This window comes from Haliotis cracherodii, unplaced genomic scaffold (assembly GCF_022045235.1).
Source record: "Haliotis cracherodii isolate W230 unplaced genomic scaffold, xgHalCrac1.p SCAF_29, whole genome shotgun sequence".
NCBI lineage: Eukaryota > Metazoa > Mollusca > Gastropoda > Lepetellida > Haliotidae > Haliotis > Haliotis cracherodii.
In genome coordinates, this window is record NW_027266285.1 from 3,718,904 (window position 1) to 3,742,912 (window position 24,009).

General features: G+C 36.7%; 1 protein-coding gene across 3 annotated transcripts; it reads right to left on the reverse strand.

The window, feature by feature from the left end:
• Positions 1–501: 501 nt before the first annotated feature.
• LOC139473457 (cysteine/serine-rich nuclear protein 3-like) lies at positions 502–23,642 on the reverse strand. Of its 3 annotated transcripts, none has more exons than XM_071256040.1 (4): positions 23,468–23,642; positions 9,224–9,423; positions 7,096–7,206; positions 502–6,867 (listed from the first exon to the last, which is right to left on the reverse strand). In XM_071256040.1, exons 2-4 carry the CDS (start codon positions 9,363–9,365, stop codon positions 5,087–5,089), a joined length of 2,034 nt encoding a protein of 677 aa, XP_071112141.1. In that variant the 5' UTR covers positions 9,366–9,423; positions 23,468–23,642; the 3' UTR covers positions 502–5,086. The 3 variants fall into 3 exon arrangements, with proteins under 3 accessions (XP_071112141.1, XP_071112140.1, XP_071112142.1); XM_071256039.1 differs by lacking the exon at positions 23,468–23,642 and adding an exon at positions 21,509–21,575; XM_071256041.1 differs by lacking the exon at positions 23,468–23,642 and adding an exon at positions 10,626–10,694.
• Between the last annotated feature and the right edge of the window lie 367 nt (positions 23,643–24,009).

Sequence of the window (24,009 nt, forward strand, 5' to 3'; positions counted from 1 at the left end):
ATGAGAACATTTTTCAAAGATATTGCTGTGTGATCTACAGAAAATGTGTTGAATGAATGTTGTTAGATTTGCAGGTATTAATCATGCCTGTGCATTGTGTAAAGCAGTCAACAGTCATTCTTGGACAAATTGTTTACTTTGTTGACAAAGTCATCAGCTGAGTGAGTTGGGTTTAAACGTCACTTTCAACAGTATTCCAGTTACATCACAGAGTTTCAACTTATTGTGGGAGGAAAGCCCGAAGTGATGCAGGTCTCAGAAGTTACCACTTCGGTGAAATCCACGAGCATGAGTATGATGCTGACAAATCTAGAAACATAATTGGGGCAAACCGGGATTCGAACCCACAATCATAGGTTTCTAGTGTGCCCGAAGGACGTAACTCTGCACCACAAATTGTGACGCCTTAGACGACTGGGCCACCCATGCCCCCCTACCGTCCTCAGCTGAAATTGTATACAAGATTCCAAAAGCCACACTGAATGTTTTACATGCCTTTATTGCACAACGACATGTACACAGTATATAACAGACAGATCTAGAGAGGTGGAAGTTGGCAGGCAGATCTCTCCTAGTAGTGGACAGTCGTACGCATGTACGTGGACTAGCATGTACTGATAACCACAACCTAGAACATTAGTGACACTACTTAAGCAGCAGTAGTACAAATGGATGCTTTTGCAATCACCATCGATACCTTGAATTCAACTTCCTTCATGCTTGCCTGACATAACTGGAAACAATCATCCTCCTGTTAGACAAAAAATGTTTGTATTCTATGCAGCATAATTACATGCCTCAACAGTTTCATAACTTAAAGGAGGGAGATGATATTGCCTGTAGGATTTCATACAATCAAATTTTTAACATCAAGTCAAGCGCCAAGTTAACAAGAAACATGCTCTTGCTGAATAATGCTTACAAATAACTGGCCATTGGAAAAGAATGCCTTGCCTCCACATAATCCTTTGATTGTAACTCACCATGCTGCAGTTACCCAAAGACAGGTCACACCCAACCCTTCCCACCTCAGCTTGTATCCCTCACCTCAATATCATTTTGATTAAATACACATACTCCTACTCTACACCTAAGCAGACCTTTTGCAAAATATTCTGAAAAGGCCATTGTGCAAGCACAAGATATTCATCTTAGAAGTGACTTAATGATGTTTACATAAGCAATGGTGTAAACTTAAAGTAGCAGTTCTCACCTACCAACCATTGAAGTCACCAAGCACTAACATGCAAGCCAGAAACATTGACAAGCCCTGATACCCCATACCAGCCTATCCACATGTCAGATCTTAGAGAGGTGCAGGACAAGGTGGATCACTGAGAGCAGACAATCCCCATACTGAAAGATATTTGTGTTCTCAATAACCCTAATCAGCAGTTAGTCAGATAATGGCAATTTCCCTGGATTAATTTCTTAGAGATTAACATGATAAAATAAAGTACTGGTAGAACAAAATTACAGCTAAAGGTACAAGTCTGATGTCAACTAAGTGTTCAGTAACTGGGGAAGTTGTAAAGAGCACTAAACGCCCAGTTCAAAGGGTTACAAATGGTATAAAGCTCAGTTGTTTCCAAAGCAACTCTTTGGTTATTGTGATGAGAATAATCCTTGTAACCCCCATGTCATAAAACTAATGATAAATGAAAGAACACAAAATTTGTCATGGACACAACTGCAAAACTATGGTGTACAGATGACAGGTGGTTCTGAGAGTTGCATGATCATGTGTGAAGATCTGAATATGAACATCTGGAGCACAATACTGAACACAAGACCGGATTTCCTATCACTGTTACAATGGACATTCATTTTCATCAAAGGGATGCTTGATTTTTCATCTTCTGGTCATATCAGACAAAATACTTGGGATTCTTTGTTTAAGTAAAGGATACAGACGCAAAAATATTTTCTTTACTTCTGAAACTTGACAATAAAGCAGAGAAATATTTTGTCAGTTTATCATTTCTGCGTAGACAAAGCATTGTATACCATGGTAAAATGACATGAAAACATAGGAGCACCAAAACAAGCCAGCCTTTGCTGTTCACAAATTACACTTAGCAGCATTATTGTACAACCTAGTCAGCACGCATGGAAACATGCTGCAAACGGCCTTTGTATCTAATGGCAACAATAAAATAATCACAACAATATTACAAAGATTGCATCTAAACAAAGCTAGTATATATGTATACAGGAGTCTTTTATAAACAATATAAATAGATGTATAATGATATTTGATCCAGTGCTATGAAAAATTTAAAAAAAACAAAGCAAATTTTCATTTGGACTGATGAAAGACATTATCAGCTCTTCAATGAATTGCCTCGTACTAAATATATCTTGTTGACTATCAAAGCAGATTATCTCAGAAAAGTTCCTTGTTGTCTCTTAAAATAAAATGATTCTCCTAACTACTGAAGTCACATTTGTCATGTTTCTAGAGAGGGATAAATGTTTCCCATCATAAGGCTCAAACATTCAAGTCCAATGGTCCATCGACCTTGATGAGAAAACAACAATAAGACAATTCCATTAAGACAACAGGAACAGATCAGACAGCCTCTATATTATTGTGAACAGATGACAACTCTGCAACAATACTGAGATAACACACCTTGTAGTCTTCAATCTTTCTTTAACAACCATAAGCTTATTCCATAGGCTAAGTAATAACAGTTGCGGTTCTCCGGCAAACACCCAATTGAAAACATGTTAGTTCTGCTTTTAAACAAAAGAAAATACAATAGTGACAGTCGGATATCAACAAGAGACATCAAAATTTCAAAAGTAATTTCCTGAGAACTGTTTGTTTTCATTTCTGATCAAGACATATGCCTTTGATTAGCATTTCTTTACACAAATACAGAACAAGTTGAACAAATACGTGTATATTTTCTATTGCCTAAAGACCTCATACCAATGGATCATTTTCATAAAATATTTTGCAACATCAAAACATTTGATTAAAATAAAACTATTCATATAGATCAAAACCATCCTATCACAAACAATTTATTGACAATTTGATTAGAACGGCACATCTTTATAACCTGTGACTAGTGTTCTGTTTTGGCAAGCAGATGAATTTACCAGAAGTCAAATGCTGCAACGTGCCATCTGGGGTAGGAGTGTTCTTGTCATAAAATGCAATTTGCCTTAAAAACATTGACACTACAAAAATAAACTACATCACATTATTTTGGGGCTCAATAAATGCAACGTCCATTAAACAATAAATTGCTATGTTTGTAAGTATTTGACTTTGAAAAATAAACATTCACTGATGTACATTACAGTTTCTCTGAAATGTTACAGAAATTGTTCAAGGGGTCAAGGATTCCACACACTACCATAACAGATACAGGAATTGATCATGTCATCGGGATATATGCGAAAACAAATCCTGTCATTGTTATGTGCCTTATCATCGCATGACTGGAGTTACCTCCCTAGGACCACATACCAGCCACCACATTAAAAGTACCAGTTTTGGCTATTTTGTACTCTTATGAAGACTAGGTATTGCCATTTATAGTCACAATATTTGAACTGCATAAATTATTGACTATGTCAACATAAAAAGAAGATGATATAGTACATGTTGTAGAGTGTGGAATCACTGATTGCCCAGAAAAGGCTTAAGTACAACATGTTGTATTTGGTCCATCTCTCTAAATGCTTTGAAATGTTCACTTGACAACAATGAATATGTACACAATGAAACAACCAAATAAACAGTTTCACACTATAACAATTGAAAAATAACATTCTGTCAGTTTAACAGAAATACAGTAACACACCCTTTGTCAACTGAAGGCTGAACTGGACAAAAAATACATGCCTAAGAGGCTCCTTGTTATTGTGACATACTTCCACAATATATACAACATCTGTACACTGACACTGTGGAACTAGAACCTGATAAAGGAAGACATTAACTTGATCATGTGGGCCTTCTGTGGTACATGTACAGCAAATAGAAATGTATTAACAATAGATTTCAAGGTGGGATTGTAAGCATTATTGCACATACCAGTAATTCCATTTCACAGACATCAACTTGTTAAGTTCCATGGGAGAATAGTTACTAACAGTTAGCATTATTCCGACAATTGACAAAGGGCATGTTTTACTCAGGACTCAATGGACTGGCAATACAACAGGGGCAAAACATTGACAAAAATAATAATTTTCTTTCATAAATATTGAGATTCAGCCTGTCTATAGGGCAAGACTAGAACACGGACAACACAAGACACTGGTAGTCACCACAGCAATATTGGTAGTATAGTTCATTGGAAATGGCAACAAGAATTATTGCAAATGCAAATGGTAGCTAATCCAATTTGTATCTGGATATACAGAGAGGTGTGTGTGTGTGTGTGTGTGTGTGTGTGTGTGTGTGTGTGTGTGTGTGTGTGTGTGTGTGTGTGTGTGTGTGTGTGTGTGTGTGTGTGTGTGTTTATATGTCAAAAAATCCCTCAGTGAGTACAGCTAATAGCATCTATCACAACGGAATTGCCCTAAAGTCATCAGATTATGACACTCATGACTTTAGAAGAAGCATGAATGAAGTTACAAAAATGTATGTTCATTAGGAACACTGCTGCCTCAACAATGACTTCTTCATTAAATTGTTTTGTGAAACTGCACAATGGTACAATTAGAGCCAAGTGTAGCCTCCTGATTGCGAACACTGCTACATCACTATTCAGTATGTTGGGAGCTACTATTGGTCCAGCACAATGGCAAACCTACACCTGTTCCAAAAAGCCTTCTCAGAAGGTTTTATGAAAGACTCAACATAATACAAAGAATTTAAATGATCAAACACTAAATCAGATATTGTCCTCCTACTTTCATCAGAAACAAATCAATACCTATCAATTCCATTATCAAAATAATTCTTTTTCCATGGTCTGCTGCCAATAACATGATAACGTATCAGTGGAGGATTTGATGAAAAACATGACAGTGGCAATGAACAAAGAACAAACATACAACACTGGAGAATACCCTGTATATATCTACTAATGATAAAGTCATAAGTGCCTTGGACAACCACTTAGGCAGAAACAGTTTCCACAATGGATTCCTTGATGATTTCACCAAAGTTGTCGCTGCCCTTTTTGTCATGGTTCTGAGACAAAGTGTGGTTTTCTTGGATATCTTTCTCACTTGCTGCTGGTGTGCTGCTGACTTTCTCTGCAGATAATGACAAAGATGTGTTGCTTCCACTGCCTGCTATACAAATGTCAGGACCTGACCCTACAGAAGAATTGTCATCCCCAGAGGAGGAACCAAGAGCACTGTCATATGCAAGATTTGAGTCCAGGGTTGATCGTTGATCAACAAAATCTGGGTATGATGGTTCTGAGAGGTTAGGCGACTGGCCAAGAACTGCAGACTGAGAACTGTCTGAATCCAAACCAAAGTCAGTATAGATATGGGCTGCTGCTCGACTGGCAGTAGTGACATTGCTTACATACCCTGCATCATGCCGAGCCATGTGTGACGAGATCAGGGGGCACTTTTGTGCCAACTGGTCTCTGGTAGTGGTTGTCATGGTTGCGTATGTTGACACATCTACTTCTTTAGATATTGGTGGCACAGAGTCTAGACGTTTTTCAGCAGTGTCACTATGGTTTTGAGGCTGTCTATGCCAATTACCTTTGGTTTGTAAGTTGGGGGTTGAAGAAGCATTGAGGGGATTCAACATATCGGATATTGGCTGCAGCTTGTACATGTGGTTTGAGGAATTGTTCAGATCCATGTATTTCTCCTGGGTTTGATTTTTGGGAACAAACGTCCTTGCTTTTGACACTGAGCAGAATTCCTGATTGGTTTCTTCATCCACTGTGCCAATGGCAGTGAGGTTTTGATACGACTTTGGATAATCTGTTCCCTCAACAGAATTGTCACTGGAGCACTCACTGGCCTCAGAATAGCTCTCTTCTTGCTTACTAAAGTGAAAGAAGTTTGTTGTGTTTTCTGCATGATATACTTCTTCATCACTGTCATTGAACAACATAACACGAGGCAGTGGACTCCCATTGGTTTGTGTGTGTTGCTGTGGCTGCGGCTGTTGAACATGATTGGAGGAAGTAAATGTCTGCTGTGGCAGGAGTGACCTCTGCTGAGCATACCTTACCTCTTGCATCATAGCATTACACATCTCACTATTCTGGCAGTCCCGACAACTGCCTTTCTCGTTGCTGTTGAACTGAGTCCAGTCAATACTATCATTAGACGATGACATTCCATTCATACTATTTGACCCATCTCTAGAGCAGTGAGCTTTAACACTAGATTCACATTCCTTTTTTTCCAACTCCAGACGCATGAGTGTGTGGATGAAGTGAGTCCTTACACGGATTGGATTAAATTCAATTCTCCCTGCGATGTTCCCACAGCCATCTTTGCTGCATCCACATGGAAAGGACAACCGATCAACCTGGCACTGAATCCCAGCCAGACTACAAGCACATTTCTCAGGATCGCAGAACACTTTACAATCACATCCACAAACTTCCCTTGATACTCGGATCTCCCGACACTCATCCTTCTCCAGATTTTCAATCTTTTTCACCCCTGATGTGCGAAGCATATTCCTTCGCTGTCGAATGGGCACAGGCTGCAGAAAATAGTAGTCATCGAACTCGCTGTCTGATTCACTACCTGATGACACTTCACCCTCTTCCAGCATAACTGTACTCAACAGCGGGCTAGGAAACAACTTGCCCTGGCGCCGCTGTTCCGCAATAATCACCCGATGGATTCGCTTTTGTTCTTTGGCATAATCTCTCAAGCTGAACTTCTCAACAAAATTGTGTTTGTTGGCCATACCTGACAACAAAAAAACTTTGTCTAAATGTGATAATATTTCATACCAAATGGCAATTCATGACATTATGTCTGGCAGACCTCAATATGAGCTAACAAGATGGGTTACTTTCGAATTCTTAACTCTTTGATTGCCAAAACAAAGAATTTTGGGATCAAAGTGTCACTAAACAGTCAAAACTAGAGTATTTTAACACAAGCTCCTAAATGATAACAGTACTGCTCACTCACCTAAAGTAGATCCCCCTTCACTGGGAACACATGTGAAGCCTTGCATTCTGGGGAAGTAGAACACTGTCACCCCTTGGAAGGCCACCGCCTTCTTCGCCCGCTTCGTGGATTCTAAACAAATTTATACATTTGAAAGAACAAGCACAATATATTACATCAAACACTGGTTGAATTGCTGCTAGTATTGACAATAATGCTTATATTTCAGCCTGCTTTGAATCCACTGCCATAGCAGGCAGTCAACCAGTCAGCAACAGTAATCAACTGCCTTTGGAATTATGTCATAAAAATTATTGCAACACTTTGAAACCATTCAGTCATTTTATCATGATATAGAGTATCTAAAATAACAAAGATGTGTTGTCATAGATTGTTTTGATCAGCCATAGTCACACGCAAGTAAATATTTTAAACCTTCCGAAAGCAAATTCACAATGAAACCTAAGTTTAGAACCATGAAGACAACCTTGCTTTTTCACATGTGTAGCACTACCACCAAGTTGTCGAAAGATATGTATATCATTATTCAGTCCTTTGAAAAAACAAGCTGCAAATACGTAAACATGGCAAAAGCCTTCATATATGAGGTGCAATGGGAAACGAAAGTAGGACGTCAGTATCACACACAAAGTGACTTCATAGTTTACCGGAAACTAGAAATATATCACAAAATAAACTTCAATCCATGTTTGATAACCTCATTGATAACCCCGTGACACTACGACCGCATGTTTTGCATTGAGGTTTATTGAACATGTGCGAACAAGCAAAGTTGTAAACATCTGTGCATTTTTCCAAATTTAACTCATGGAATTACAACACCTACCAACAGTTTTAATCAAATAACATGCAAAACAATAAAATAATGTCAACAAGACAACCATACATTGTTACAGTTGCCAGTTTGGAAATCAGTCAAAGGGATCATTCAGACTACAAAAGTTCAAACTTCTCCTGTATCTATACACTAGCGAAGCTTTTCGCATGCTTTTTTTCTTTCGTCTAGAGTGTATAGACCTGATAACTGAAGCTGCTTCCTATGGAAACAATCTGGGATCTTTTGCAAATCACGATAAGCAAACCAAGTGCAACTGATTTAGTTTGAATTCCAGGGTTTTCACATTTATTGCACCATCTGCGATTCTGGAGTTGGCCTGTATTGTTCATCTGAATGACCATATCCTAGAGTAGGTACATATACCAATCCTAATGACAAATGCATTAATTCCTTTTGTAAAACTGTAACCACAAACTGCTGAGTTTGACATGATGTGTCAAAAGAATGCCCTAGGGACATTTGGAAGGATTCCATGGAAGAATAATATCAAAGGCCAATAAATCATTGTGTTTTAGGCCTTTGAGAAATCACTGGTGCCAGTCATATTCCAACAAAACCATATAATATTTTTAGCAGTCCATTTCACGACATAAAAAATGAAAAGTAAAGATTTCATGTTATTTTCATAAGGAGGATTTTTATGGTGATGGGACATCTTATGATGCCAAATATCTACAAGAAATGCTGCTTCTAGATTGAGGGATGTATTCTGAAATTCACCTGATCACTGCATGTAAACATCATGTACAGCACATAAGTAATCATCATGAAAAATTTGTTGTTGCTACACAAAAAGTAGTAGACAGTAGTCCTATAAGGTAAACTAGCCATTATCAGTTTTTCAAGTTAGTGTTAATGTATCAAATACCGCTCTTAATTGAAACATTGTTTTAAATGGATATCATTGTTGTGGATGCCATGAGTGTATGCTGACCCAATAAACAGTTTGTTTTCTTCATCAAGGGTTCATAAATTAGAAGATAAACCTGAGTAGCTCAAAGATATATATAACTGCATAATTTAAAATGTTTTGAAAATATGCATAAGATCTATCTCAACTGAAAGTAAGACGAAGTTTTTTAGAAAATAAAAAAATAAATAAAATAATTTGAAATTAAAATGATCAGCATTAGCATGGTTTGATTTTTAAAACAATAAATACTGGCAAATCTGCTATTGACAAGCTTTCAAATAAAGACATACCAATGATACAACAGAAAAGAATTAAATAAGTTGTAATGACATTAGAAGACTGGCAGCATTAAGTTCTCCCCACATAACTAGATGTACCTTTCTTGGTGGTGACATCTGTGCTGCCGTCAGTGCCCACACTGCAGCTACTGTTGCTGTCATCTGACTCGGGTGTACAAGGCGAGGACGACGTGCACGCCACTGCCGACGTCTCCAGTTCCTCTAGCTTCCTCTTGGGCATGGTGGAACAGGTCTTAGCCCTGCTGGTGCTGGCTGTTTGAATCTCTCTGGGGCATGGTCTGAAGAAACAAGCTACTGTCAGAGACAAAATACTCATGGCTGGTATTGACATCGCAGTGTCAAGTTAGTAAACTTCTGACCAATAGAACAAATGAGTATCAATAGTTATTGGTTAAAACAATTCTGAGAGAGTATGGTTCTACGCCGCTTTTAGCAATATTCCAGCAACAACACTCCCAGAAATGGGCTTCACACATTGTAACCATGTCGGGAATCGAACCCGGGTCTTCACCATGACAAGCGAATGCTTTAACCACAAGACTACCCCCACTGCCCCTGTTCAGTGCTAGGCAGACAGAAGATTCTATTGCAGCACTATTATCTAATTTATTAGTACACAAATTCGTTGCACAAAATAACCACTGGTCTGATTTTGAACAATTTGCTATCAACAATCAAATAATTATGCATTAGTTCACAAATGCATCTTCAGAGAAACTTCAACAACATATTGTCATTGGCCCCCTGATGTATTTTATCATCATGTGACATAGGTTTGTGAGCAATTCTTTCTGAAACATTTCTCAAGAACAAATATCCCATATAATGACAACCAAAATATAGAAACATAGTTTGGAAACGCTTTTCATATTTCTCAAGTTCAGTACAAAAGAATGTCCAAAGAGGAAAATACATATTCATCAACAGCAGTTCCAACATTTGACACATGATTCAGACACAATGTAACCAATTCACAGAAAAATAATACACAAATAATAAAGATTATCCAGTATTAGTATGTGATAAATAGACACATCTGTGTGTAAAGTTAAGCAGGTGTCATGTGTAATGAACACTTTACTTGATCACTTTCCAATCCCTATTCTCAGCGTGTCAAGAAGATCATTTAACTTGTCTCAAGTTCACCTCAAGCAATCATTCAAAATTAGGGAAAGCAATTACCCACTTAGCAGACCAGAAAAAGCCTGTCTCTCCCGCCTGGAGAAATAGCACGTAACATGCAATCACAGACTCAGTCCCCAGCTTCTTCATAAGTCGATTAAATTACGACAAATATTGATAAGTGTTTCAGCACCCTTCAGCTGTTTTGCAAGCCCCTAACGTGACAAAGCTTTGTCGACTGATCATGCTAATTGACTCTGCCAAGAAGCGGAGATTAGATCAACCTACAACCTGCTTGTAATATTTAAACCAATGAGAATTAATTAACAGCAAAACACAGCGGCGGCAATGAACTTACCCACGTCAGGATTCTTGTATTAAACAAAATCAACACCGAAGTGCCTGAAATCGCAGCTTACTACACAAGTCTCTTAATCACACTGCTGTCTTTTTTCCTAGCGGCTTTCTACAGAGCAAGTCCATCTGCCCGTAGTCTTAAACTCCAGTATTTACAGGCAGTCTTGCTGGTTTCCATGGCAACGCATCCCATTCCACTATAATTTGACAGACTCGACTAGCTAGCCTCATTCAGCAGAGTCAGAAAATCAATACTGGCTCCCTGTCAGGGACTTTGTAGGGAGGAATGATCAATATTTATAGCCTGTTTCTACTTCTTCAATTAACTGGGGACCACCAATTTTCACAATGGACAAAAATTAATATAATGACTTTGATAGCAAAAATATGTTGGCTTCCTGTTTCAGCAACCAAGTACTGATTTGAAATTATGACCATCATGAATTTGAAATAAATATTTTAAGATCCCACTTTCTCCTTAGGGAAATCTGATTAAGTTCAAGGAACTTTTGAAAAGCTTGACATAAGTAACATCCTTTCATACTTGATTTCATAAATTGCATTTTAATTTATTCTGACAGCTTAGAATAATTACAAAAATCCATTTAGAGGATAGACATCACTGCAGGCATGTAGTTGTTGGCTGGATAATCAGAAGGATAAAGTCTGTTTCTATCAGTAGGAGCATAAATCGTGTCATCCAGAACAGTGGGCAGCACTTCCCAATCCAATTACACCAACCAGGTCTGCCCTGACCAAACCTCGCACTCAACCCATTGTCATACCGACACAATATTCACTGGAACATCTGATGGGGGATTTCTTAACTTCATTTTAAGCCTGGCAGTGTCAACCAAGCCATAGTTTAATCACACATTCATCACAATCAACACACAGAGCGATTAAGTCTTAACTGCTAATACAATGGACAGGGCAACAAGAGATGACTGGTTTAGAGTTAACATTTCATAAATTAAGCAGTAACAAAATACTAACTGTACATTTTAGCATGTTAAGCAGTGACATTTTTAATTTTGACCATCTAATGGTTTGAAAGTAGTTATGTCATTTGATATTGCCAAAATAAAATATACCAGGAATACCTTTAAGACTTAATCATGCTACCATCTAATTATTTAATTTCCTTATGGACACAGTACCATAATCATCACTAATAGACACCCTGGCGGCTGACAAAGGGTGGCGCTTTCTAAAACCATACAAAGGATAAACTTTGTTTCAGTGATCAAACACTGTCGAACAAACTTAGTTCAAATAGCGGTGAAACAATTGTTTTTGTTTATATAATAAGAGTTCCAGGGCAATCATACAGCCCTTTTACACTGCTGTTTTCTATACAAAATCTGTAATACATGTATGTACATCAAAATACTGACTGTCATGTATATTTAAAGTCTTAGAGGGGTACTTATAAAGTTTACTTTCAGATTGGTCCAGAAGATGGTCGGGAGGTTATTGGAGCAACATGTACGGTTATAAAAATCATTGACAGCGCCTCAACATGTCACAGACAATAGGAACTACTTTTGAGCATTGTTATTGACATATATATGTCACCGACCAGTTAACACAATTTTTTAAATATTCCATATACAAAACTGACTGTGCCAATAACTTCAGTAGATTTATGTGTTAATGACAATACGGAATCAAAACGGTGAAAAATAGAAGTTTCCTGTCAAACAGCTGTAACAGTTATCGACATGGTCTAATCAGCACATGCAACTTGATCACTCGCACTGCTTCAGTTATACATTTTACTCTTGGTACCATGCTCAGTTTTCATATTAATTAAAACTAATCAGAAGTTCCTTTATCCATTTGTCATCTGCATACTGATGTGAACCAATATTCCACAAATTCTATTTACACATGCTTATCCTTAACACTACGTACTATGGATTTCACGATATATACAGGCTATGTGTTTCTGAAAAAGAGCTCAATTAAATTTCAGAATTGCATTTTTGGGAAGAAACGATATACAGATAGTAAGCAATGACAAAACTGAATGTTTATCGTGTTGTTTGATTTTAGTTTACGCTTGAACTAGTCATGTGGCACCACCTGCTTGTCTTTTCTAAAGTTTTATTTGAGCAAGGTGATTATATGGTGTTTTGAAATATTTCCTGGCAAGAGTCAGTTTTGTTCATTTTTAAATAAATATTTCTCTCTTTTAATGAAAATGAGCAAAAGTTAAACGAGATGTGATCATGTATGTGCTATAAGTATAACTGGGAGTTGACCAGTAGCTTCTTTTCTGTGGCTAAATATTATAATACATATATTTGTTTCAAAACACAACCACTATATCTTCATGCAAGATTTTATATCTTAGCCACAGGCTAATTTGCATTTCACGTGACCTAACTTTTCTCGTTTGTTAATAAACACGCTTTTTCAGAAATCACAACAGAACAGACTAATGCAAGTATTTAGGGACGCTTTACATATTGATTTGCATAATTATATACAGTGTTAGAAATTGGCACTAGTCCTGTAGCCCTTACCAAACTGCCCAATAGTAAAGGTATCCTAAGGACTAGTAGAAATTGGCCCATTTTAAGGGTTTTGCTACATGTTATTATAAGGACTAGTAAATGAAAGTGACCTATCGCTAGCTCTCTGTAGGGCTTCTATGACAGCATGTGGAGCCGTACAACCAATGTAAACATAGGATAATTACGCAAACAGAAATGTTTTTTCACGATTTAGGATATTTGCTCAATGAAAGTCAACCATTCCATGACATGTTTATCTAGATGTGTAGACTTGTCAAAAATGAAAAGGATGAAAAACATATGCAATATCTTGAATGGACTGTGTAAGATGTGATGAATCGTCACATGGTGCTGGCCTGTGGCAGAGGTACTATGCTCGTCGCATGGAACTCTGGGTAGGAGAGTGCATGATCTTGTGACATGGTGTCTATCCTTGAACTTCTGACAAGGGGGGGGGGGGGGGGGGGGGGGGGGAAGGGGGGAGAGAGAGGAGGGGAGGAGGAAAGGAGAAAGATCATTATTTCTTTCAAAATTGGATTTCTTAAAATCAGGGGTTTTTTTTAACATTGAACCATGAGATTACATTCAATGCAACATTTTAACAGTGAAAGAGGTTTAATACCTCTCTACAAAATGTTCAATGCCCCAAAATTAGTTCTTAGATAAATTGGGTAATATACAAATCCAACTTGGGAATTCTTAATGACATTTGCTGCCAACTTGGGGCTGAAAAGCGGCCTCTAAGCAGGTGTAGGTAAATCCCTGAACATTCCTCTCTCTAAATCTTGGACATGTGATGACAGGTATCAGACACAAGTAATAAAAAATGACCATTTTGTTAGAAGGTATCATCACTCCAGCATACCACTGATCACAACATTAAAAATAATTAATGACAGTTTGTACAAAACACAATATTGTTGCATTGTGGTTTTGTTTCTTTGGTGTTCAACACTGCACTCAAGAATATTCTGGCTATATAATCGCGGCAAGCAAAATAATCTAATGATCATGAGCAACAATCATTGCCATCGGATTATGGTGACACACAACCAGTCAAGTCACCAATCCTGACCACCTGATCCATTTTGTGATCTGGGGTTGCTGACAACTTGTACTAACCCGGGAATCCCCATGAGGACACTTAAGTTTTCAAAGGAGCAGTAACTGAAAATGTGAAACAGCCAAAGCAGCATGTTATGTTGTACAGTGTTCAGTAGCTAAAGGGAAAACAAATGATATTCTGATGGATAGCATGTTTTTTTCAAATAACACCAGTGCCAAAAAAAGTTTCAGAAATCGTACAACTTAACAATATTCGGATCTGAAATAATATTACATGAATTTGGATGTTCTTCTTAATACAAGCAATCCTAAACAGATGACAAGGCTGATCCAGTCATAATCAGCTGATAATTTTATAAAACCCTTTCCTTCATTACTTTAATTTCTAAAAATAATCATAAAAATCGACTCATACAATACTTTCAATATATGATGCTTTCTCATCTTTTTCTCAAAGAGTTTGAATATGCAGGGTGTCCCTGATGCAAAATGCCTGTGTATTTGATGCAGTGTAAGCACGTAAACATGTACAAATATATGCATCAGTGTTGACACAACTGTTTGTGTAAAGTTAGTACTATTAAACTTTCAGTTAAAAAGAAAAGATATTTCATATTTATACATGTGTTGTCAAAACCTATATCGCATCTCTGCAGGTGAACGAACAAATGGATCAATACAGGATTCCAAATTAAATGCCCTTAGCAGCCAATTTGGGAGAAAACCATTAATATTTTGCTGAAATTGGTCAGTAAAGTCACCTCAACAAAATCATATCGGTAACATTAGCTATTATATATCAAGAACAGGGAATTTAAAATTCCAATCTATGAATTTTTACTGACATTTGCTGCAGACCTGTAACATGGGGACAATGTTAAGTGAAATTTGTGATGAAACATTACGAGACATTATGACTCACAATTTTAGTTGTATTTCCTGTTGTGCTCGGTATTTGTTTTCCATGCAGATTAAGAGTTTTGTGTGTAATAGTCTTGTAAAATCAGCTGCAGGCCTACACACATTTTCTCGAGTCATCTACCATGTTTGTTTGTTTGTTGTTTAACGCCACACTCAGCAATATTCAAGCTATGTGGCGGTGGTCTGTAAATAATCGAGTCTGGACCAGACAATCCAGTGATTGACATCATGAGCATCTATCCACGCAGTTGGGATGTGATGACATGCATCGACCAAATCAGCGAGCCCCACCACCCGATACCATTAGTTGACTCTTATGACAATAATCTTTTGTGATTCAGATTAAGACACACCCAATATACTAATTAAGATTAAGAATTTGAAGACAATGACGGAATGATATATTTGAAACTGTCATTGTACCAGGAATAATATGTATTTTGTTATTTAAGTAGCTGTGTTTACTACAATGTCAATATACTTAAACATTATAAGTGATCATAAGGGTAGCCCTTTGGTATTATACCAGTTTATGTTTATGTATGTAACAGTTTGATGTGTCACAGTTTGAGATCAAGCAAGCAGCGACTGCAACATGAAAGATTCCTGTGGTCTTGCTATTTCATCTCAAAAGCATGTTTATATATAGTCAAACAACAAAAGCAACAATTTACAAGTCAAGTATAACATTTAAGTGTATGACATTAATGATATTTATCATACCTCCATGTCAGAATTATGAGATCTGATTGGTCCACGTGATCTTCATAAGGGGAATAAACCTCTTATACCCCACCATGAGCAAGTCAGGCTAAACATGAATTTCTGAGAGGCAGAAAAAAATCCCTTTTCCCCTCCATTTCAAAGCAAAAAGCTGCACGCTTTTCAATGGAAGTCATGTGACATAACGCAAGCTAACCTCAGCTTAATTGAACAGTTGTTTTCTATCAATTTTGAATTTGATTAATTTTTTTTACAATGTCACACTAAAACATTTTGGTAAGATAAACTTGTTGTAGCAGGAACCTGGGGTTTCATGCATCCCTGGTTAGGTTTTATACCATTCGCGTACCCCATGTACCCCAAGTGATCCTGCTACAACTTATAATGTATCAATTCTGACAATTTAGGTTCATTTCAAGGTGTCATTAGCGTTAATCTGATTATAATTGCTGTAAATATTAGTGACCTGGCGCAATCTGCTAATGAGTTCACACATGATTTCGTTGAAATAGTATCAACATTCAGTGAAATTGTGAATAAAATAGATTAAAAACATAAAGCAAGATAATAAACAACAGTTTTTCGGGCATAATGTGCCCCCTATTCTACAGTTGTATTTTTGAGGGGGAAAGTGTGGCACTGTATCCTGTCAGTTTACAATCATGTCCAATTACTCTCATTAGTACACTTACAACACACCAATATAACATCACCCTAACACACACATTTAGTGATACAAATCATTGAAACAAAAAAATATGAAACTCATTTTTAAGAGTAAGCAGCGGTCATTCTAATAATGTTTCACACGTTGTTAACTGCAATAAATATCATGGCTCTCAAATATATATTTTGACTCTTAAAAAGAACATGATGACTCCACAAATTGAATGCCTGGGGGAAACTTGAATCTGATATAAATTTTGTCTTCATGCTAAACACAGTCAGGTTATTTGGACTGGTGGAAACTAGGTGTTTTGGAGTTTTTGGAGTTCAAGTAGTTTTCTCAGACTTTCACTAGTATATGGACCAGCAATTTATTATTCCTTCGTTTCCCTCCTTGACATATCATCTTTGGCATAAGAATTAACTTGGCTCAGCACTTAGCGATGTCAACTCTAAACAAACCTGTTAAACTCACCTTTAAGTCTGATTCTACACCAAATCTCTAGCTATCATGGCCATTACTATAAGATTTCCTTTATATACACAAGTAAATTGTCACCATACTAGGCTATGAATGTCAAAGTTATCTCCCTTTAATTGTTCACAACAATTTCTCTACTTCTTGTCATCTTGAAGGCACACCCATGAAACATTTCATGTGCTTTTGTAAATACTAGTGGGTTTCTGAAAGTAAATACTAGTAACAGGAAAGCAAGTTGTATAACTGGGACTCTAAAAGATGTGTTTCACAAAAAGCATTTACCGTAAATTGTTTTCAGGATACTGTCAATATTGGGTTACAAATTAAAAATCATGCATTGTTCAAATACTGAACTAATCTGAGGCTGCAATATTTAGGGAACCCCTAACTTACAACATCAGGTATTGGACAAAAACTTCATAAAGAAACAATCATTTCTTCTTGTAACCGAATAAGAAAATAATTGCAGGGGTACTAATATGATAATTGCTGACCTAACATTGCAATATATACTGGAGTGACTGCTCCAGAATGTGTGACAAGCACTTAATTATCTACCCAGTCAAGAAGTGACTATTTCTCATGTCAGGTGAACATAAACCTGGTTCAACACATACTAAACTTGTGTCTCCTTAAGTAACAGAAATGGCTCCTAAACAGGACTGCTAGTACATTGAGGACTGCTAGCCAATAGAACAGGAATAATATTAGCATTATTCAAATTTGCATAAAATACCTCAGGCATCCGATCAGATAAAAACTAAAATAATGTCGTTAATATGAAATTTAACATTTCTGAACAATTCTAGCATTAAACATTTCAGTCATCTGCAATGATCCAGCGTTTTAAAGCTTCATTCTGTTATCATACACATCCTGGACTTATTTGTTACCAATAGTATACACAGCTTTCTCTGGAGTATGATTTTCCCCCATGGAGGTGTGCCGGTATCAGGTCAGAGAAAAAGATCCAACCTTAATGAGATCACATGATGCTACAAAAACCCATCTTATCAAATTTCACAGAAATTCTGTAGGATGACAATGAATGGGACCAGGGAACCCAGCGTTTCATGCGATGCACAAATGTTGAGATAGGATGCAGAAAAAGAATATAGTGGGTCCTAAGGGATGCACAATAATATTCATTGAATCTACAGAGCATCAAGAGCAGTTACGGGTGTCTGTCATTCCATCCATCAGTCATGACCACTGTCCACATGATCAGTGATTCATTCCAGGCTCTAAAGTAACCATCAAAACGTACAGTACACTACACCATTTCATAACTTTACAGGACCCTCATATTCATTGTCTCGGGGACCCTAAAAATAAATATTAGGGTCCCCTGGGCCCCCACTTTTGTAAGTCAAGGTAAGACCCTCGTACCGTATTTCCTCCATTAGATGCCAGACCTCCAATACACACTGCTATGTCCCCAAAACAGAAGCTAGCCTTAACTTAATGCTGGGTCTCCAATACTTTGATATACCGGTGATTACTAATGACTGTTTCCAGCAAATTCACCCTTTGAATGACTGTAGGATTTGGGATTCGGAAAGGTACAGAGTTGCCACTGTGCCAGCATTCAGAAAATAGACACCTGGCCTCAAATACATACCAACCTCTAATAGACAGCGGTTGAACGCCTTGCACCAAATTAATAGATGCCCAGGTGTCTAATAGAGGAAAAGGGGTTTATTGTAACTCAATGGATACATACTAAAATGCTAATACACTAGTCACTGGATACTCAAGGATATGATAAAGTGCATTCATACTTTATTTTCATGATTATGTTGTCAGTACTGAACTTATTATATCATTATATGTTAGGACTGAGCAACAGTTTACTTAAACAACTACATAAATATTCTTGTAGTAATGATTTACGTTAACACAGCATTATAATGTCAAATGGTTCTTGTGACTTGTTTGCCCTGGACTTGCCCATGTTAATGTTACAAGGATTTATACAAGATTCTAAACTAAGTGCTCTTTGCAGGCAATTTTGGAAAAAAATAAAATAATGTTTAAAATTGGGATTTCTGTAAGGTTCTCATTTCCCTGAGGTATTTTAAGTATCTTCCCCTGCAGTGGTCCTGTTATCAGTGATATACAATTTACCCCTACAAAGCCATAACACAACTAGTTTAATTGTATGAACACGAATTAGGAAAATATTAAATCCAATTTGGGAATTTTTGCTGACATTTGCTGCAGACTTTGGACCAAACATCAGCCTCTGAGCAGGACTAAAAATAAATCCCTGTTATCTAGACATTTCTACATGGAGCCAGTGAAAGTTGGTGAGGATAAAGTTAGAACTTATTAATGTCATGACTGAGAAACCTTCAGAAAAATATTTTCACCGTCAACTATTAACACAATTTGACATGATGATTTATTATGCAAAATTCTACACTGGTTTTGCTGAAACAAATGAAGGAATTTTTTTTTTTTTTTTTTTTTACATCTTTGTAAGTGGTATCTGCAAAGTCAGCAAACTTTTGATTGGTTAGTCTGATTGATTATATTAATGAGGTGATTATTTCAGAGAGTGATCATCCTTTCTCAACATGGTCAGGTAATTGGCAATGTACCATTCACAACAACACCACCAGTGTACTAGTATGTAGTTAACCATAATTTTAATCATGTAATGGATTCATTACAAGGAAATTGCTAAACAATTTATGTGACTTGTATTACCTGCTTGATATGCATTCTAGAAGTTGGTGAGAAAGAAAACATACAACCTTATGGATGACAACTTCTGGTTTATTGCATATAGCAATGTTTTGAGGTAGATACTTACACCCTTATTATGCTGATAACTTGACTGGGATTCAACACTTTTAATTATTAGAAACAACTATGAATGTTGGGGACTTGCAACATGATGCACAGGTTCTACAATGAGTCAGATGCTGAACAATTACATTTAAAAAGACTAATGGATTACAGTAAAACAAAAAGGAATCATATATGTAGATCATATATACTTCAGCCATTTTGACATGAAAATGGTGATGAATATGATAAATAAATATATAGAAAAAGTAAATGTACTGAGGGAACGCTTTGACTACCAGGCTACCCCACAAGGGTATATCAAGCAAGCTTTACGTGTGAAAAATGAATGGAATTTTTTTTCTATTTTAAATATGATGAAACTTACTAGCCCTGATAAATAAAAATATCTTTGACATTTTTGAATAAAAGGGGTATTTGACAACATATTTATGTCATTGGTTTCTTCGTCTCCTTTAATTATGTAGAGGCCATCTTTTTCAATTTATCTTCTCTACACAAACCCGCTAGGTGCACTGACCCAGCTGGTATTGCCTTAAAATTACGTGTTACTGTCAGACTTATCAATAGATGGTTAACCTGTGCAGCCTTCACCTACTTCGTAACATACATGCAGGTATATGTGTATAATGTTTTGGCAGTGTCCTGAAAAATATAGTCTGTGATTCAGTTATATATCAGGGATGACAACTGCTTATATCTGAATTGTAAACCACTTGATAGACATCCAAAGCTAGGCATCAGGATCAACTGATCATTATTTCAGGTCACTTTGTTGACGTTTTGCTATCAGCATCTAAAGTGTTTTTCTTGATGTTTGAATTCAACACTTTAAGACATAAAATATATTTCAATTGTACACACATGCAGACACTTACTCTATCATCGCGAAACGCTACATGCATACATTTCAGTACAGCAGATGGGTGATTAAACCTACAATGGAATGTCTTCTGCAACATGTAAAGTTGGTCAGATTATTTTGACATATGACAGCAAGCAAAGTAAGCGAGTTAAACTTTAATGTCGCATCAGCATTTTTTCAACCGTCACGAGAACAAGTTGATATGAATACATGTGTGACATGAATACATAGTTATAGTCAAAAGCAAATTTGTCAAACATATTCTGGCATAACAATAGTAACACAAGTACTGAGTAGGCACATTACTGAATCATGTGAGATGAAATTGTGAAAGAAACAAGTACTCACAAATTATGTCATAAACTATGTAACATAAATAGTGTTATGGAAATCATGGACATCACATTTCTGTATTTGTGATATGGATGAATACTCCGATGGTTGGTGCATTGCATAAAAAAGGATTTGTATGGAAGATTGTGGCTTAGGCTTATTGTTGGAAATACAGAAATGAGAATGGATTTAGTTTTAAAAACACATACGGTCAGTTCACCGACTACTATCCAGTTTGCTTTGGCATTGATGCGTGTGTATGTGTATGTGTATCTTGCTTAATGCTGCACTCAGCATTGTCCAATTATATGTGACAGTAGCCCATTTTAAAAAAATCAAGTCTGGACCACTCAATCCAGTGCCTGATATTGTGAGTAACGATCCATGCCATCAGGGTACGATGACATGATGTCAACCAAGTCACTATGCCTGACCACCCACACTATTTAGTCGCCTCTTACGACCAGCATGGGTTGCTGGGGACCAATTCTTACCTGGAATCCCCATTTGGTTTGATCAGATGATTACAACAGATAAAGCTCATTTGGAACTTCATTTGACCACAGCCTTTAGTGTTTCAGTTTTCTAAAAACATTTTTCCCACACGAACAAATCAATGCATAGAACAATATTTCATAATATTGAAAAAAATATTTTTTATTTAATGTCTTTATACAATTGTGCATATTGCATTACTGTTTTTTCACATATGCATTACTTTATGAGCAGTCATTATCAATATTATTTATCATATAATAAAAGATAACATATAAAAACATTTAGACATACCAACCATGTCTACACAGAATGTTTTTGGGGGTCATGATAATTATATTTACACATTTACAAATAGATGTAATAGTTTTGTTTTCTGGAAGTTCTGTTGAATGAAAGTCAGGATATCAGGGTACTGCATGGCTAAGGGACCTAACTAGTCAACATGTTGTCAAAACAAGAAGTAGATACAAAAATCAAACATCTATTTATGTACATTACACATCTTCTTGAGTAACCAGCATGATTTCTTATTTGTTGGGGCAAATCGTTGTAATTTAATACTATTTTAAGGGCATGAGTTTTGAATCAAATTAATTAACACCTGTGATGACAGATACATCTAGATGGACACATTTTACAAGGGACAATAAAATATGGATAGATGGTTTATTTCAAACTGACTTCTATGGATATTTCAATTTAGTAACTGAAAGGTTGATAGATGGCAGGTTTGCACAAGCCATATTTTAAACTATTTTCCAAAATTAAACAAAAATGAAATCAGATATAAGGGGACACGCTGATATGAAAGGAACATTAACAATCACTACAAAATATGTAGTAATTTCAGATATTCAGCAGTAAACAACAGTTTTTGAAAGATGGTGCCACAGAGAACCATTTTAGCTTGGTAACATTTTTGGCTGACTAGTCCTTACATGGGTGACACATAGATAAACCCTTTAAAATGGCAAATGTCTACTTACAGCGTTAGAAATTGGTACTAAGTCCTGTAGTCATTGCTAAACTGCCCAATAGTTAGGGTATCATAAAGACTAGCAGAATTTTTGTCCTTTTTTAAGGGTTTTGCTATATGTTATCATTATTAGGACTAGTGGCCTAAAAATGTTAATTTCTTCTGCTGCCTTATGATACCTTAACTATTGGGCAGTTTGGCAACGACTACAGGACTAGTGCCAATTTCTAATGCTGACCAGCAGAGGAACGATGTTTCAACCATCGCTTTTATCGTTTTACATGATTGCCTACTGAAATGAAGCCATGAAAACCTTATGAAGGATTGAGTCTATAGGTGATTAGATCTTTATTGTCAAACTGAAGAATGAGGAAAATGTTTTCCCTCATATATTAATGTTTCAATATTAAACACCTAATCATGTTAATGCACTGAAACCATGGTTTTGTTTGACTTTGCTCATTGATAACAATAATCAACTTGGCCTAACACTGAAGAGTTTGACATGAAACTCAAGCCGCTGTCAGATATCGTCAACATGTTTCAAGAATGTTTCATTTCTTGTGCACTAGCCAGACATTGTTCCAATGATTGTGATTCGTATCATAAATTTTGCCAGGAACTCTAATGTGACTATGAATGGACAGTCTTGCAAAAACATGAAAACAAAGACCGAAAGACAACACCGTGTAAATGTCAACATTACAAAGTTATGAATCTCTTCCTGACCATACTCTCCTGCTATGTTAACAAAGGATCGACAAAACGTCACTTGTTTACCGAAGGATACGAGCACTACAAACGACCATTTCACTTAGTCACAGATGCACTAACCAAAACATCCTAAACATGCAATGTTCCGGAGACAATTGATAGACTGAATTTCGTTAAAATGAGGGAAAATTCCATCATAGATTTGACTGTGAAAAAGTTTATGCATGGGAAAATGCGAGATCATCAAATCCCGATTCATACTTACATTAGGCGCTCTCAGTGAGAAATAACACGTGTTGTTGATGACAGCAGCCGACACTAAGCGTCTTTAATTGTCCCCCTTACCATTCATGAGCCGGGCCAGTTTAATACGGATGAATTAATAGCCTAACTCTTGATAAATCTACGTGACCTTCCACAACTCAATATGCATCTGGCTTCCTCGCCCATGCGTATTCATCCCCGACAAGAAAATAGTTCCGTCTATGTGGTTGCTGTTTACTTTAATATGTTTCTGCAATCAAGAAAAAGGGAACAGTTATGGATAAAGTACATTGTTTTCATCAGATTGATCTGTGTAGATAATTAGTTATTGACAAAACAATTTACATTGGGATTATTCCGCGGGACATTGTCTCTACCATCCTAAAAATGTTGACGTCATAGACTAAGTCATGTCCGCTTTCTCCATGCCTTTTAGGGAGGCCGAGTTCATTTTTTCTTGTGGGGGTGTACCATGTAAAATACCATTACAACCTATCCGCTTTCCAACCAAAACACATACCTTCACCTACAATATACATTGTA

Coding starts and splice junctions, on each gene's coding strand:
- LOC139473457 (XM_071256039.1), bottom strand. CDS start 21,570: ATGAAGTTCCAAATGAGCTTTATCTGTTGTAATCATCTGATCAAACCA. Junction 9,424..21,508: donor AAACCAAATGGGGATTCCAG/GTAAGAATTGGT, acceptor TTGTTTCTTCAG/ACCATGCCCCAGAGAGATTC. Junction 7,207..9,223: donor AGATGTCACCACCAAGAAAG/GTACATCTAGTT, acceptor AAATTTGTTTAG/AATCCACGAAGCGGGCGAAG.